Source organism: Bubalus bubalis, chromosome 14 (genome assembly GCF_019923935.1).
Source record: "Bubalus bubalis isolate 160015118507 breed Murrah chromosome 14, NDDB_SH_1, whole genome shotgun sequence".
NCBI classification, from domain to species: Eukaryota; Metazoa; Chordata; class Mammalia; order Artiodactyla; family Bovidae; genus Bubalus; species Bubalus bubalis.
Window position 1 is genome coordinate 26,878,363 of NC_059170.1, and position 12,687 is coordinate 26,891,049.

Here is a 12,687-nt window from a genome sequence, read left to right on the forward strand (position 1 = left end):
ATAGGTAAAGTCCATTTCTAGTGTCTCTATGCCAATTTATAAGAAGATTGTATATATTTACAAAATTAAATGCAAATGTAGATACAGATATATATCTATCTCTATCTATATATATATATAAGGTGCATAATTTTCCTACAAGTTATTTTTCTTAGCAATGTATCATGACTGTCTTTTTGTCTCTCAATAATGAATATAGCACTGTTTTAATCGGGGCTTCCCAGGTGGTTCAGTGGTAAAGAATCTGCCTGCCAATCCAGGAGATACAGGTTCTGTCCTTGGGTCAGAAATATCCCCTGGAGAAGGAAATGGCAACCCACTCCAGTATTCTTGCCTGGAGAATCCCATGGACAGAGGGGCCTGGTGGGCTACAGTCCATGGGGTCACAAAGAATCATACACGATTGAGTGAGTAAACAACAACCACCACCGTTTTTAATAGGTTGGTAATATTCAGATGACGCACCATAATTTGGCACATGCTGTCTTGCTGGGATATTTTGGCTGTGTTTGTTGTTGTTGCTCAGTCACGAAGTTGTGTCCAACTCTTTGCAGTCGTATGGACTGCCATACACTAGGCTTCCCTGTCATTAACTATCTCCCAGAGTTTGCTCCAACTCATGTCCATTGAGTCGGTGATGACATCCAACCATCTCATCCTCTGTCACCCCCTTCTCCTCCTGCCCTCAATCTTTCCCAGCATCAGGGACTTTTCCTATGAATCGACTGTGTTTAATTTCTTTATTTTGTAAATAAGGCTGGGTGGACACCCTCGTATGTGTGTTTTATGTGCTTGTCCTGTTTGTTTTGGGAGCAGACTTTTGGAAGGGGGATTTCTGGCTCCAAAGATAGGATCACAAGTGTATTTGGGGTCACTTGCAGAGACGATGGTCCCCACAGTCAGGAAGGGAAGTTTCCTGGCCTCCGTTTCTCTGCATCACACCCTACTCTGGATCACCTGCTCATTTAGACTCATGCTGTCAGTATGGTAGAAGTACCACTCACATTCATGTAAAACCTTCATTTTAAGCCATTTGTCTGGAAATTTCTCTTTGACTTTTAAGTAACCAAACCTGGTTACTTAAAACCTGGTAACCCCCGATAGCCTGGGAAAGGCTGTCAGCCCAGACATTTTCATAATGGCCCTATAGGTGCCCAAGCTGTTCTCATAGAGGATCGAAGATTAAGCAGAGAATTACCTGCTCTTAGAACTAAGACTTCCTGTGTAGTGAATTCTCATCACATCTAGAAATCTCTGATGGAAAGGGTCTTTCAGTTAAGAACAAATATGCTTAAAGTTTGTAATGACAAGCCTGAGACATTTGCAGTAGGCTTAAAGACGTTCTTTATCAAAAGCTGAAAAGATTAAACCGCCTTCAGTGTCATTTCATGGTTAAGCATATTACACTCATCTGAAATGGCAATCCCTCTCGCCTTCCCGCCATGTATGAGACCCTTGACATTCACGAAGGACATGTCCCGAGACCTTTGAGGCTCCCTCAATTCATAAATGCCAGTTTGGCTTTCAATTTTCCCCAGACCATGCAGCAGAGATCAACAGAAAAATGCAGGTGACTGCTTTAGGCTTTTATGATTCTATAAAGACAGGACTCCAATCATGTATAAAGCTATTAAAGCAAATCAGGCTAGAGTCCTGGCCGAAATGGTTTCTGGGGTCATTATTTTTCTCTTTGTCTATAAAACACATAGTAAACAAGTTCACATTAGAAAGTCCAGTTTCAGTCAAGTACGATTTTTTGTATCTTACTTTATCCAAATTTCTGTTAAACTATCACTTTGCTGGACGTATTTCTTACTTTGCATATCCGTACCCCATGCTGGGAATTGACTTTCTTTAGGGAGACGCGATTATTAATACATAGTTTGCCTCCAGCTGTGGGGTGACCACATTGGATGATGGTTTGAACCCCAGGAATTAAACCTATCCCCTAATAAAAGTGCAAAACCACACACCCTCAGAATCACAGTCTACGTTGTATTAATACTTGGAGTGTTTTGCCAGTTGTCAGCATGCGCACTGGCTGGGGCAGGTAGGGACTCTGGTGTTCAGAAAGCTCAGTGCCATGTCCTGGCACCTAAGGCGTGACCCTTCTCTGACCCTGAATGCAGCCAATCCTCATTTCTGCTATTAGCATCTTACTGATGAGAGAGATGTTACTATTACTTCTGTTACCCAGCTTCCCTGGTGGTTCAGATATCCACCTGCAATGCGGGAGACTCAGGTTCAATCTCTGGGTTGGGAAGATCCCCTGGAGAAGGAATGTAACCCACTCCAGTATTCTTGCCTGGAGAATTCTGTGGACAGAGAAGCCTGGCAGGCTATGCAGTTCATGGGGTCGCTAAGAGTCAGACTCGACTGAGCAACTAACACTTTTACTTTCTTTTGTTACCTGAAAGTTAGTGACTGGAGTGTTTCAACGTTCTCTTACGTAAATTGCCAGCTACAGGTGCTAGTTTCTGCAAAAATCTCCCAGTCAATAATGCGTTAGGTAAATCTGAACATCATTCCTTAAGATCTTACATCTTACGTGCACTCAGAGGTCACTCTGCTGCTTCCGGACATGGGGAGAGATAAAGATCAGTGTCAGCCTTCTAGACCCTGAGTCAGGCTCACTCAAAAGGATAACCTGCTGCGTCAACACTGTTCCAGGACCCAGGAGAACAGACTATCATGGAACTTTCAGTCTAGTGGAGGAGACAGATGATAAACTAAGGAACCAGAAAGATCAGATAAGGGAGGAATTGATCCTGAGGGTGACGGAGATTAGAGGACCTATTGGGTCTCTGAGGGCCGGGTTCCAGGCCAACGACATGGTTCAGAAGGTAGCCAGCTCAGGATGGTCCAGGCAGAGTGGGGTGGTCAGCACTGGATGGACATGTTGCTGAGACCCTGAGCTGGGATGTTCCAGGAATGAAAGGGGATCCAGGTGGCCATGGGGTAGCAGGCAGTGGGGAGGAAGGGAAGGGCCACCATGGATAAAAGTAACTAATTTATGACCTGAACTCGGATACTTTTGAAAGAGAAGGTGGTGCTATTGATAATTGCTCTGGGACAGCAAGTGTCTCTCACGATGGTCAGTGGAGACCCGCACGCACAATCGGCGCCCCACCCATGGAAGGTGTGGGACGGGGGGCTTTGTGAAGGAGGCACCATTCTCTAGGGGGCACTACAGCTGCAGGACCCACCCCTGTGGCTCTGGTGCAGGGTTTCCCCTGCAGTGGGGATGGGGAGCGTCTCCCCCGGCAGCCAGCACCTCCTGACACCTGTCATGTCATCACCCCTTTTCCCAGGGACCCTGCCGAGGAAATGCAAGAAGGAGCTCCTAGCGGTGAAGCTGAGGAACCGGCCCAGCAGGCAGGAGCTGGAGGACCGAAACATCTTCCCCCAGAGGACGGATGAGGAGCGACAGGAGATCCGGCAGCAGATCGAAATGAAGCTCTCCAAGTAAGTGTGGGTGCGTGGGTCCCAGAGGGGCTGGTCCCACCCGTCCACAGCCCGGCCCTGCATTGCACCCACCGCCATCAGTGTTTGGGACTGAAGTTTCTTGCTGTGGGGGCCATCGGAGCATCAGATGCTTGGCGGCCTCCCTGGCCTGTACACACGACATCCCCTGTGACAACTGACGTGTCCCTAGATACTGCTGAGTCCCTCCCACCCGGGGCCAGTCTTCCTTGTGGAGAAGGACTGGTTATAAAAGCAGGGCCTGTGGTTTGGACAAGCTCTGGGGGGACGGGGTGGGGTCTGCTGGTTTGTGGCACCCTTGGAGAAGCGGGGCTCTAAAGCAGGGGCTCCCGAGCTCAGGGGTCCCAGTGTTTTGGCTGGGTGTCTCTGGTGTCCTATGCACTGTGGGACATTTAGCAGCATCCCTGGGCTCTGCCCTGGAGATGCTCACAGCCCGCCCCCCCACCCCCCACCACTGTGACGACCACACATCCCCTGGGGACGGAGCCACTGCCACCCCGTCTAGGACCACTCCCCCGAAGGGCTCCCTGGGCTTCCCCTCCAGGTCGTCCCTCTGCCTGAGGCTTACGCCTCCTCACTGCAGGCAGATGGGCCCTTGTTCCCCATCCTGCCGGGGCTTGGGCCCAGTGTGTCACCCTCTGAATGCCTTTACTTCAGCTTTTTCAGGGCCGAGGGCAGTGAGTGTAAGTGGGTAAAGCCCAGCATCCAGATGTTGCATTTCTCTGGGCCTCGGTTTTCTCACCTGTGAAATGGGGATGACACCAGCCGTGGGCTCACAGAGAAGGAGCAGTGGGATCACATTTCTGCAGGCTGTGGGGTTCCCGGCTGGGGTCCTGAGGGCCTGGAATCACATAGTCCCAGTTTGAATCGCCGCTCTGTGCTAATATGCTGGGGATCTTGGGCCAATGGACTCACCTCCCTAGGTCTTGCTTTTCTCATTCATGAAGTGGGGTGCTGATGCTGTCAAGGTCATTGTGAGTTGCAGGGAGGTCCCATAAGGATGGTGCATTGCAGACCTGGGGCATGTAGTGGGTGCTCAGTAAGTCAGTGCTCAGGCTTTCCTGGTGGCTCAGATGATAAAGAGTCTGTCTGAATGTGGGAGACCTGAGTTCAACCTCTGGAAGATCCCCCGGAGAAGGGAATGGCTACCCACTCCAGTATCCTGGCCTGGAGAAGTCCATGGACAGAGGAGCCTGGTGGGCTAGCATCCATGGGGTCGCAGAGAGTCAGACATGACTAAGCGACTAACATTTTTCAAATCAGTGCTCACCATAGCTGGTGTGGCCTGGGAGCCCCTCCTTTTGTGTTGGCTCTGAGCTGCATGGCGAGGGTGTCCACTGTGGATGGCTGTTGAGGTGACCAGTGGCCCCAAACCCAGAACAGGGCTCCCTGTGGAGAAGCTTTTTAAAATACTGATTGACGAGCCCCACCCCCCACCGCCAACCTGGATCAGTCTCTGGGGAGAGGGGGGACTTTAATGAATTCCCTGATTTTAATGGGTTGAAGGAGTCTCTCCAAGTTGGATGTTCCTAGCCTGATTGCAGTGAGACTTTCAGACCCCCAAGCACTTGTCTCTGTGTCTGGTCAGTCAACAAAGGCTTATCTCGCTCGAATGAGGGGCAGGCCGGTGCTGTGGTTGTTGCTGGAGAGAGAGCTGTGCGTAATGAGGGAGAGAGGTCCCCTGAGCCCCACACCCCTGAGAGCATCTTCAGACCTCTTCCTGTGTGGTGGTACCCACTCTTGGGCTTGGTACCAACCAGATGCTCAATGAGTGCATGTGGGTGGGAAGGAGGGAGGGCTGGGAACACGGCTGCATGGATCTCATGGCTGAGGGGATGTGCCAGCCGATCAGGCTCTGTGTCCCGGCTGCCTGTCTCATGATGCCATGCACTATCACAGGAGGCATGGTTTTCCATCTCTCTCATTTCTAGCGAGATTAAACATTTTTTTTTTTTTTAGTGCTTATTAGCTTTTTCAGTTCCTTTCCTGTCCATTACCCGAAGTTTTCTTTATCTTACTGACTTGAGGAGTTTACTCTGGAAATCGCAGCTCCCAGCCCTCTCTGGGTCTGCAAATGGTACCTCTTCTTCCTCTTTGGGGCCGGCCTCATCATTTTGTTGATGTTTCCCTTTGCTTTGTGAAAGCTCTTCATTTCTAAAGTCACCAGATGATCGATCATGTACTTCTGGTGTCAGCAGATGTTCTCCATGAAGAGCTGGATACGAGTATTGCTCGGGGACCTACCGTGTCTGCTGTGACCACACAACTCTGTTGTCACACTCACTCAGTCATGGCCTGTGTGTGGTGAGTGAGTGCGGCTGGGGTCCAGTGGAGGTTTATGCACAAACCTGAACAACAGCCCACCCGGCCCCTGATGTACTTTATGGTTCATACTATTTGTGCCCAGTCTTAAAACATCCTCCCCTGCCCAGATGTCAAAAAAAAAAAAAATGATTTTTACGCACGTTGCTTTTGCAGTTGTCTGCTGTGCCAGTCGATAATGGTTTTCTATTTGCTAAACAAAACCAGGGGCTTCCCAGATGGGGCAAGTGATAAAGAACCTGCCTGCCAATGCAGGAGATATTAAGAGATGCAGGTTTGATCTCAGGGTCCGAAAAATCCCCTGGAGGAGGAAATGGCAACCTGCTCTAGAACTCTTGCCTAGAAAATCCCATGGACTGAGGAGCCTGGCAGGCTATGGTCCATAGGGTCACAAATAGGCAGACACGACTGAAATGACTTAGCACGCACACACTCAAACAAAACCAAGTTTTCCTTCAAAATGAGATATTAAGCAAATTAAAGAAAAAATAGTAAGCATTTTAAGTACATGTGATTCAAGGAAAACAAAATGATCATGATGATGCTTGACTTAAGAGACCTCTGGGGACTCCACTCCTGTCTCCCAGGGCAGACAGGAGGTGGGAAAAGGTAGGGTGCTGGGACCTCGAAGTCCGTCTGATTAAGTGCTACCCCAAACCCAGGCTCTGGACTGGACCTCCTCCATTAGTCACTGAGTCTGTAGCTTGTTTTAAATCTTGAGTAGAACATAGTAGCTCCTTGGCTGTCTGTCACCATGTTTAAAAATGGAAAAGCAAGCCCGGAATTAGACACAGAGGGGCCGTGGCTGAGAAATCACATCCCGGGGGGCAGACACAGCCCTCCCGGCTGCCTGGTTTGTTTCCCTACAGAAGTGGTTTAATTGGATCCTTTGTCTTTGTTTTGCCTCCTTTCAGAGATTCTTCTGCCTTCACTTGCTGAATAATTCAGCCTCTGGTTGCCATGGCGACCTGCCATTCACCATATCCCGAAGAGCAGTTGGTGTTTTCGTCTTGTGTATTTTTTTAAAATTTCCAGACCCTGACTCTTTCATCTTTTGGGCACTCCTAGAGCGTTTTTGGATGAAGTGGTCTTGGTCTCCCCTACTCTGTGTGCTGCTTCTTGTTGGGGGCGCATATGAAGTCAGAAGTCAGCTTGGGGGGAGTGAAGCCTCGTGGTAGTTCTCACCCCCTTTCTGTCCAGCAGCCCAGCCCACCTTACTGTGTGTGTAAATGAATCTGCAGCGTCTCACAGACCCAAAGCTCCAGGGACTTGCACAGTGGGCGAGTTCTGGAAGTTATGGTCTTGCTTCAGTACAGCTGTGTGCTCACCGTTTAAGAGGAGCCTGTGATAAGGGTGCCTGACAGCTTTCTTTATTACTATTGCTGTTATAAGCTTGAGGTGTCCAGCACTAGAATTCAGCATTTGTTTACAAAGTTATCAAATGACAACTTTGCCTTCTAAGTGCAGAGCCCGTGCACTGAGTTTGGCTTGCTTTCCCTCATTTCATTTAATCTTTGTAGGAACCGATTGTCATTGTCTCCATTTTACAGATGAGAAAACTGAGACTTGATGAGAGAGGTTTAGAAACTTGCCCGGGGTCACAGAGCTCTGAGGAGGTGGGCTAGGTTCCTCAGAACTCCCAGCCTGGGTGGCAGGGGAAGCAGGTTCTCAGAGGCGGTCTCTGGCTTATCTGAGTCTCTGGGTTTTCTCATTTTGTGTGGCTTCCATCAGGACATTCAGGCCTCCAGCCAGGCCCTGAGCCTCTGTGCAAAACGCTTCATGCCTGTGTTAAGGTGGGGATCGCTGGAGGGGATGCAGATGTGCCCCCTATCCCTGAAACAGCACTGTTAGTGAAAATATCCAGAGAGAGACTCTGGGCCAACCATGGGCTTTGGGGAAAGGCAGCCAGGAGGGTTCAAATCCCAGGCTTCCCTCACAGTGCTGTGGGCTTGGGTCAGTGCCGCCTTCTCCGAATCTCCCCCTGGTTTGTAAATTCAACACCGTGGCAGCACCTTCCTCCTGGGACCTTCGGAAGAGTCTAGGATAGTCCCTCTACAGACAGGTGAAAGTGTGTTCCTGGTGGGGAGGGGAGGGGCGTGGAGCTGCTGCTGGTGGTCCTGGCTGGATGCACTTAACTAGTGGTCATCTAGGAGGGGCGGAGGCCAGGCCAGGGTGCTGAGCTGCTGTAGAAGCGGCACCTGGAGGACTCAGGTTGTGTTAGTGTAGTTGTTAACGACCTTGCTTTTGTTGCCCGTGAAAGTGTTAGTCGCTCAGTTGTGTTTGACTCTTTGCAACCCCATGGGCTGTAGCACATCAGGTTCCTCTGTCTGTGGGATTTCCCAGGCAAGAATATTAGAGGGGGTTGTCACTCCCTCCTCCAGGGGATCTTCCCGACCCAGGGATGAAACCCAGGCCTCCTGCATTGTAGAAGATTCTTTACTGTCTGAGCCACCAGGGAAGCCCTTATGGTATAATTTGCCTGGAGCTGGGGGCGGGGTGCCAGGAACCTCCAGAATGCTGCATGACCTATTAAGTCTCCCTTGAAGGCTCCTCTGCTCTAGGACCGCCTTGTGAGAAGCTGATGAATGCTCAGTAGCGTCCTCCAGGAGCTGGTAGTTAGTAGGTTTGTGTGGGCATTAAGCGCTCCTCGAGCTGGTTCCTCTGCACGTCCTGTTCTCCCGTTTCCAGAACAAACTGCCGCCACTCAGGCCTCCAGGAAACACAAGTTCCCAGAAAACAAGTGTTTTGTGCTACTGCTCCCCTCCCCCGCACCTGTTTTGAAAACTGCAGAACTTAAGGAGGCGGCTTGTTGCTTTTAAGGATGGCAGTGGAGATTGGCACCCCTGATAATCATGGGGTATTAGCCATGGGGCTTTGTTTCTGCTGAAGGTGCCAGGAAACCTGGGGCAAAGAGCAGGGTCTCAGTTCTACGGACACAGACAGGGTTTTGAAAATATTGAAACCTGACTTTTTCTGGGCTTAGCAGGAAAAAAAGACTCAATTGCTGGAAAGGAAGCTGCTCCTTGGGGAAGTGTTGAGGCGTCCTTGCAGAGGGCGGGGGATTGTATAATAACGGATATTGATAAACACTTGCTGATTTTCCTCTTCAGCAGTGCTGGGTAAGAGCCCAGCTCCTCCTGGGTGTCTTGAGTCCAGCCATGCAGACATCATATAAGTGGGGACAGAGAAGCGTGGTTATTAATGATGGTCATTGTTAACACTTATTTAGTGTCTTCTGTGTACCAGCTTCCTGCCAAGTGTTTCAAACACATCACCTCCTTGGAGCCTTGTGAGAGCTCTCTAGGGTAGGAATTGTTAATGGTCCTATTTTTCGGATGAAGATAACTGGCTCAGGACAGTGCAGTCCCTTGCCTGTGCTCATACAGCAGGAAGTGTGGGGGGCGGGGTCATCGGTCATCCCATCCACGCCAGTCCCCACATCAGAGCGTCCGTCCAGGTCACCAGGGAGCTTTGTGAAAGTGCTGATTCCGAGGCCCCACCCCAGATCTCCTGAACAGAGCCCTTCCCTTGAGTGTGGCTGCTCTCTTGTGCTGCACCGTATCCCCTCCCTCAGGACCCTTGGGAGACTGTTCTCGGAGACCTTGGGACCAAAATAAGCCACACTTATTACATTGGTTTTTTAAGGAGCGTGCATGTTTGTAGTTAATCGTGTTTCCCTTTTTGTCCTGGCTACCAGGAAGCTTGGAGCCAAGTGTGCAACTAACTGCCTTGTATCATTTGGGTTGTGTGTCTATGTTTGACCTTCTCTTGTATGGCCTTTGTCTTAATTTCATCAACTTTTTTTTTGGAAGGAAGGAGTCTCACATTTATTGATCATCCTATGTCTAACTCACCTATTTACATTTTTGTCATGGTTACCAGAAACCAAATAGGTATTAAAATAGACTCCTGTCATTTGACTTAACATTGGAGATTTTGGATAATTGCCAGTAATTTCTAAAGTATAGAACTTGAAGTTTATCTAAAGCATTCATGCAAAGCCGATGCCCACCTGAGGCTGAGGCTGTGGAGAGAGTGATGAGCCAGGAGTGAGACAGGATTACTGGGGAGCATCTCTGTTTCCGTTTGAATTTTCTTTTCTTACCTCTCTTTCCCGTCTGTTGTAGTTCTTCAGATGTGCTCCGGTTGTATTCCTTTAAAAATTTGTTTTATTAGAGTATAGTTGCTTTAGAGTGTTGTATTTTCTGCTGCATAGTAGTGAATCAGCTGAGAGTGTGTGTGTGCGTATGTGTATATGTATCCCTTCTTTTGGGGGTTTCTTTCCCATTTAGTTCACCACAGAACATTAAGTAGAGGTCTCCGTGCTATACAGTAGGTTCTCGTTAGTTATCTATTTTATACATAGTGCTGTATAATGTTAATCCCAATTTCCCAGTTCACCCTGCCCCTCTCTTTCCCCCCTTGGTGGCCATACATTTGCCTTTACATTTGTGTCTCTCTTTCTGCTTTGCGAATAGGTTCATCTGTACCATTTTTCTAGATTCCACATATATGCATTAAATATATGATATTTGTTTTTCTCTTTGACTGACTTCACTCTGTATGCCAGTCTCTAGGTCCATCTGTGACTCTGCAAAAGCGCAGTTTTGTTCTTTTTTACGGCTGAGTAATATTCCATTGCATATATGTGCCACAGATTCTTTATCCATTCTTCTGTTGATGGGCATTTAAGTTGCTTCCATGGCCTGGCTGTTGTAAATAGAGCTGCAGTAAACATTGGGGTGCATGCCTCTTTTGGAATTATGGTTTCCTTCAGGTATGCGCCCAGGAGTGGGATTGTTTTGTTGTTTTTTTCTCACTGTTACTTTAATTTCCTCAACTCTTAATTTTATCTTTAGAAAGTATATTTTTCTATACATGATTTCAAATCCAGTTCTCAACTTTAAATATAAAAGTACAACTAAAAATACATATTTTTGTGTATACACAGAATAGCATACATGAGATTTTGCCACCTAGCATCGTGGCAGAGGGTTTTCCATTCTTCTGCTAGTGTTTAAATTTTCATTTGTAATAGTGGTCTAGTGTGTAAGGGACAGACTGGCACCAGCTTCCCTTTTCCCTCTTGCTGTCAAAATCTTTACTTTTAATATAAAACTACATACAGTGCTTACTTCTTTTTATGTGTTATTCATAAGAGCAGCACTTCTAGAGGGTTTCCCTGCTGGCTCAGTGGTAAAGAATCTGCCTGCCAATGAAGGAGACGTGGGATCTGGATCTCCCTGCATCAGGAAGATCCCCTGGAGGAGAAAATGGCAGTCCACTCCAGTATTCTTGCCTGAAAAAATCCCATGGACAGAGGAGCCTGGCAGGCTGCAGTCCATGGGGTCGCCAAAGAGTTCCACACGACTAAGCAACTAAAACAACAACAACATTTCCAGAAATGAGAAAAGAGGAGGGAAAACGCATTGAGTGAGATGATTTCATCATTCATGAATGAAGACCAGTTGATAGCAGAACTCCGTAGATCACTGGGAAATAGCCTGGAATTCATGGTTTGGGAAGGAGGGAGCAAAATTTCTAAATAAACATATGAAGATAAATCAGCTTCACTAGTAACTAGAGATGTGAAAAAATCATAATAACAAACTTTCATCCCCAATTAAAGTGACTGGAAAGTTTTTAAATATTTTTAAATATTTTTACATTATATTTTACTAGCATAAATACTGATAATGAACTAAGAACACCCCATCCTAGAGGGTGGTGGTTTACGTGCCACCCACCACTGGCAGGCATGTGACTCGAAAACAGCGAAGCGGGTGAACAGCCAGGATGGCAAGTTGCATATTTTAACCAAACACTCCACTCCAGGGAGCATCCACATCCATTTCTGGTGCATCAGAACTAATAAGCGGATAAGGTCCACATCCTCCTCTGGTCTTTTGTCTGCTTCAGCGTCAGCAACTCTAGAACCTTCCTTCTTGTTCTCTGCCATGTGGGGCCCTGTACACCTGCCGTGGCATCACTGAGGGTGCAGCTCCTGAGGACCCGGTGCAACCACCCCTGGCTCGTGTAATGACAGCTGTTACCACCACACTTCAGTTCCTTGTAGATTTGCCTCCTACCCCACGGTGTATGCACGCTCACTGTGATGTAAGGGGATGTTGTGAGGACTTAATGGGGAATCTGGTTGGGACTGCAGCAGAGCAGGCCTGTTTCTCCCATGGCATCGCTTCCACACCCTTGCATGTCTCCGGGGAGCACAAACCCCGTCACAAACCTCGGGTCCCTGCAAAGCGTAGGGGCTGGGTGCCGGGGTGCAGAGGCGCATCAGGAACCATCATATCTAATCAGATACGTACAAAATAGACATATGAATCAGCCACGGAAGCGAGGGTCTAGGAGGAAGAGATTAAGCTGGCAGGAGGGAGGCAGAGTTGGGGTGAGGCTTTGAAGAGTGGGTAATGTGGAGCATGGTCTTGATGTCTTGATACGTGTCAGTCCACATGGTGGGCTGGCATGCAAGGATGTCCCAGGCAGAGAGCAGCTGCAAGAGGGTACCACAGCCTGAATCCGCATTGCCTCTTGGAGAATGTGGTGTGGTTGTGAGGAGCTGGGGTGGGCAGGGTGGGGGAAGCTGAAGGGCTCAGCAGGACCAAGGGGTGGGCACCCTCCTGCTCCTGGTCCACACCCAGCCACCTCTGGTCCCTCCCAGAAGGACCCTCCCTTGATGCCCCCACCCCCATCCTCCCCAGGGTCATGGCCTCATAGCCTTTCTCTCCATCCCATCATCCCACTGTTTTCTTCCCTGCAATAACTGCTGTCTGAAGTTACCCTTTATTCCTTCATTTGTCAGTTTGGGGTCTGGCTCCCTACTAGAATGCCAGGATCCTATCTGTTCTCACTTGATGGTCCCTC

General features: G+C 48.6%; 1 protein-coding gene across 5 annotated transcripts in view; it reads left to right on the forward strand.

Moving 5' to 3' along the window:
• PHACTR3 (phosphatase and actin regulator 3) overlaps nt 1–12,687 on the forward strand; it is a 218,286-nt gene that overhangs the window by 177,064 nt on the left and 28,535 nt on the right. For 4 of the 5 annotated variants that reach the window (XM_045162670.1, XM_045162669.1, XM_045162672.1 and 1 more), the window contains one exon: nt 3,312–3,465. In XM_045162670.1, the coding sequence (XP_045018605.1) occupies nt 3,312–3,465 (154 nt within the window). Of the gene's footprint in view, nt 1–3,311; nt 3,466–5,681; nt 5,823–12,687 lie in introns of those variants that run through there. The other variant, XM_045162673.1, reaches the window with a different exon arrangement.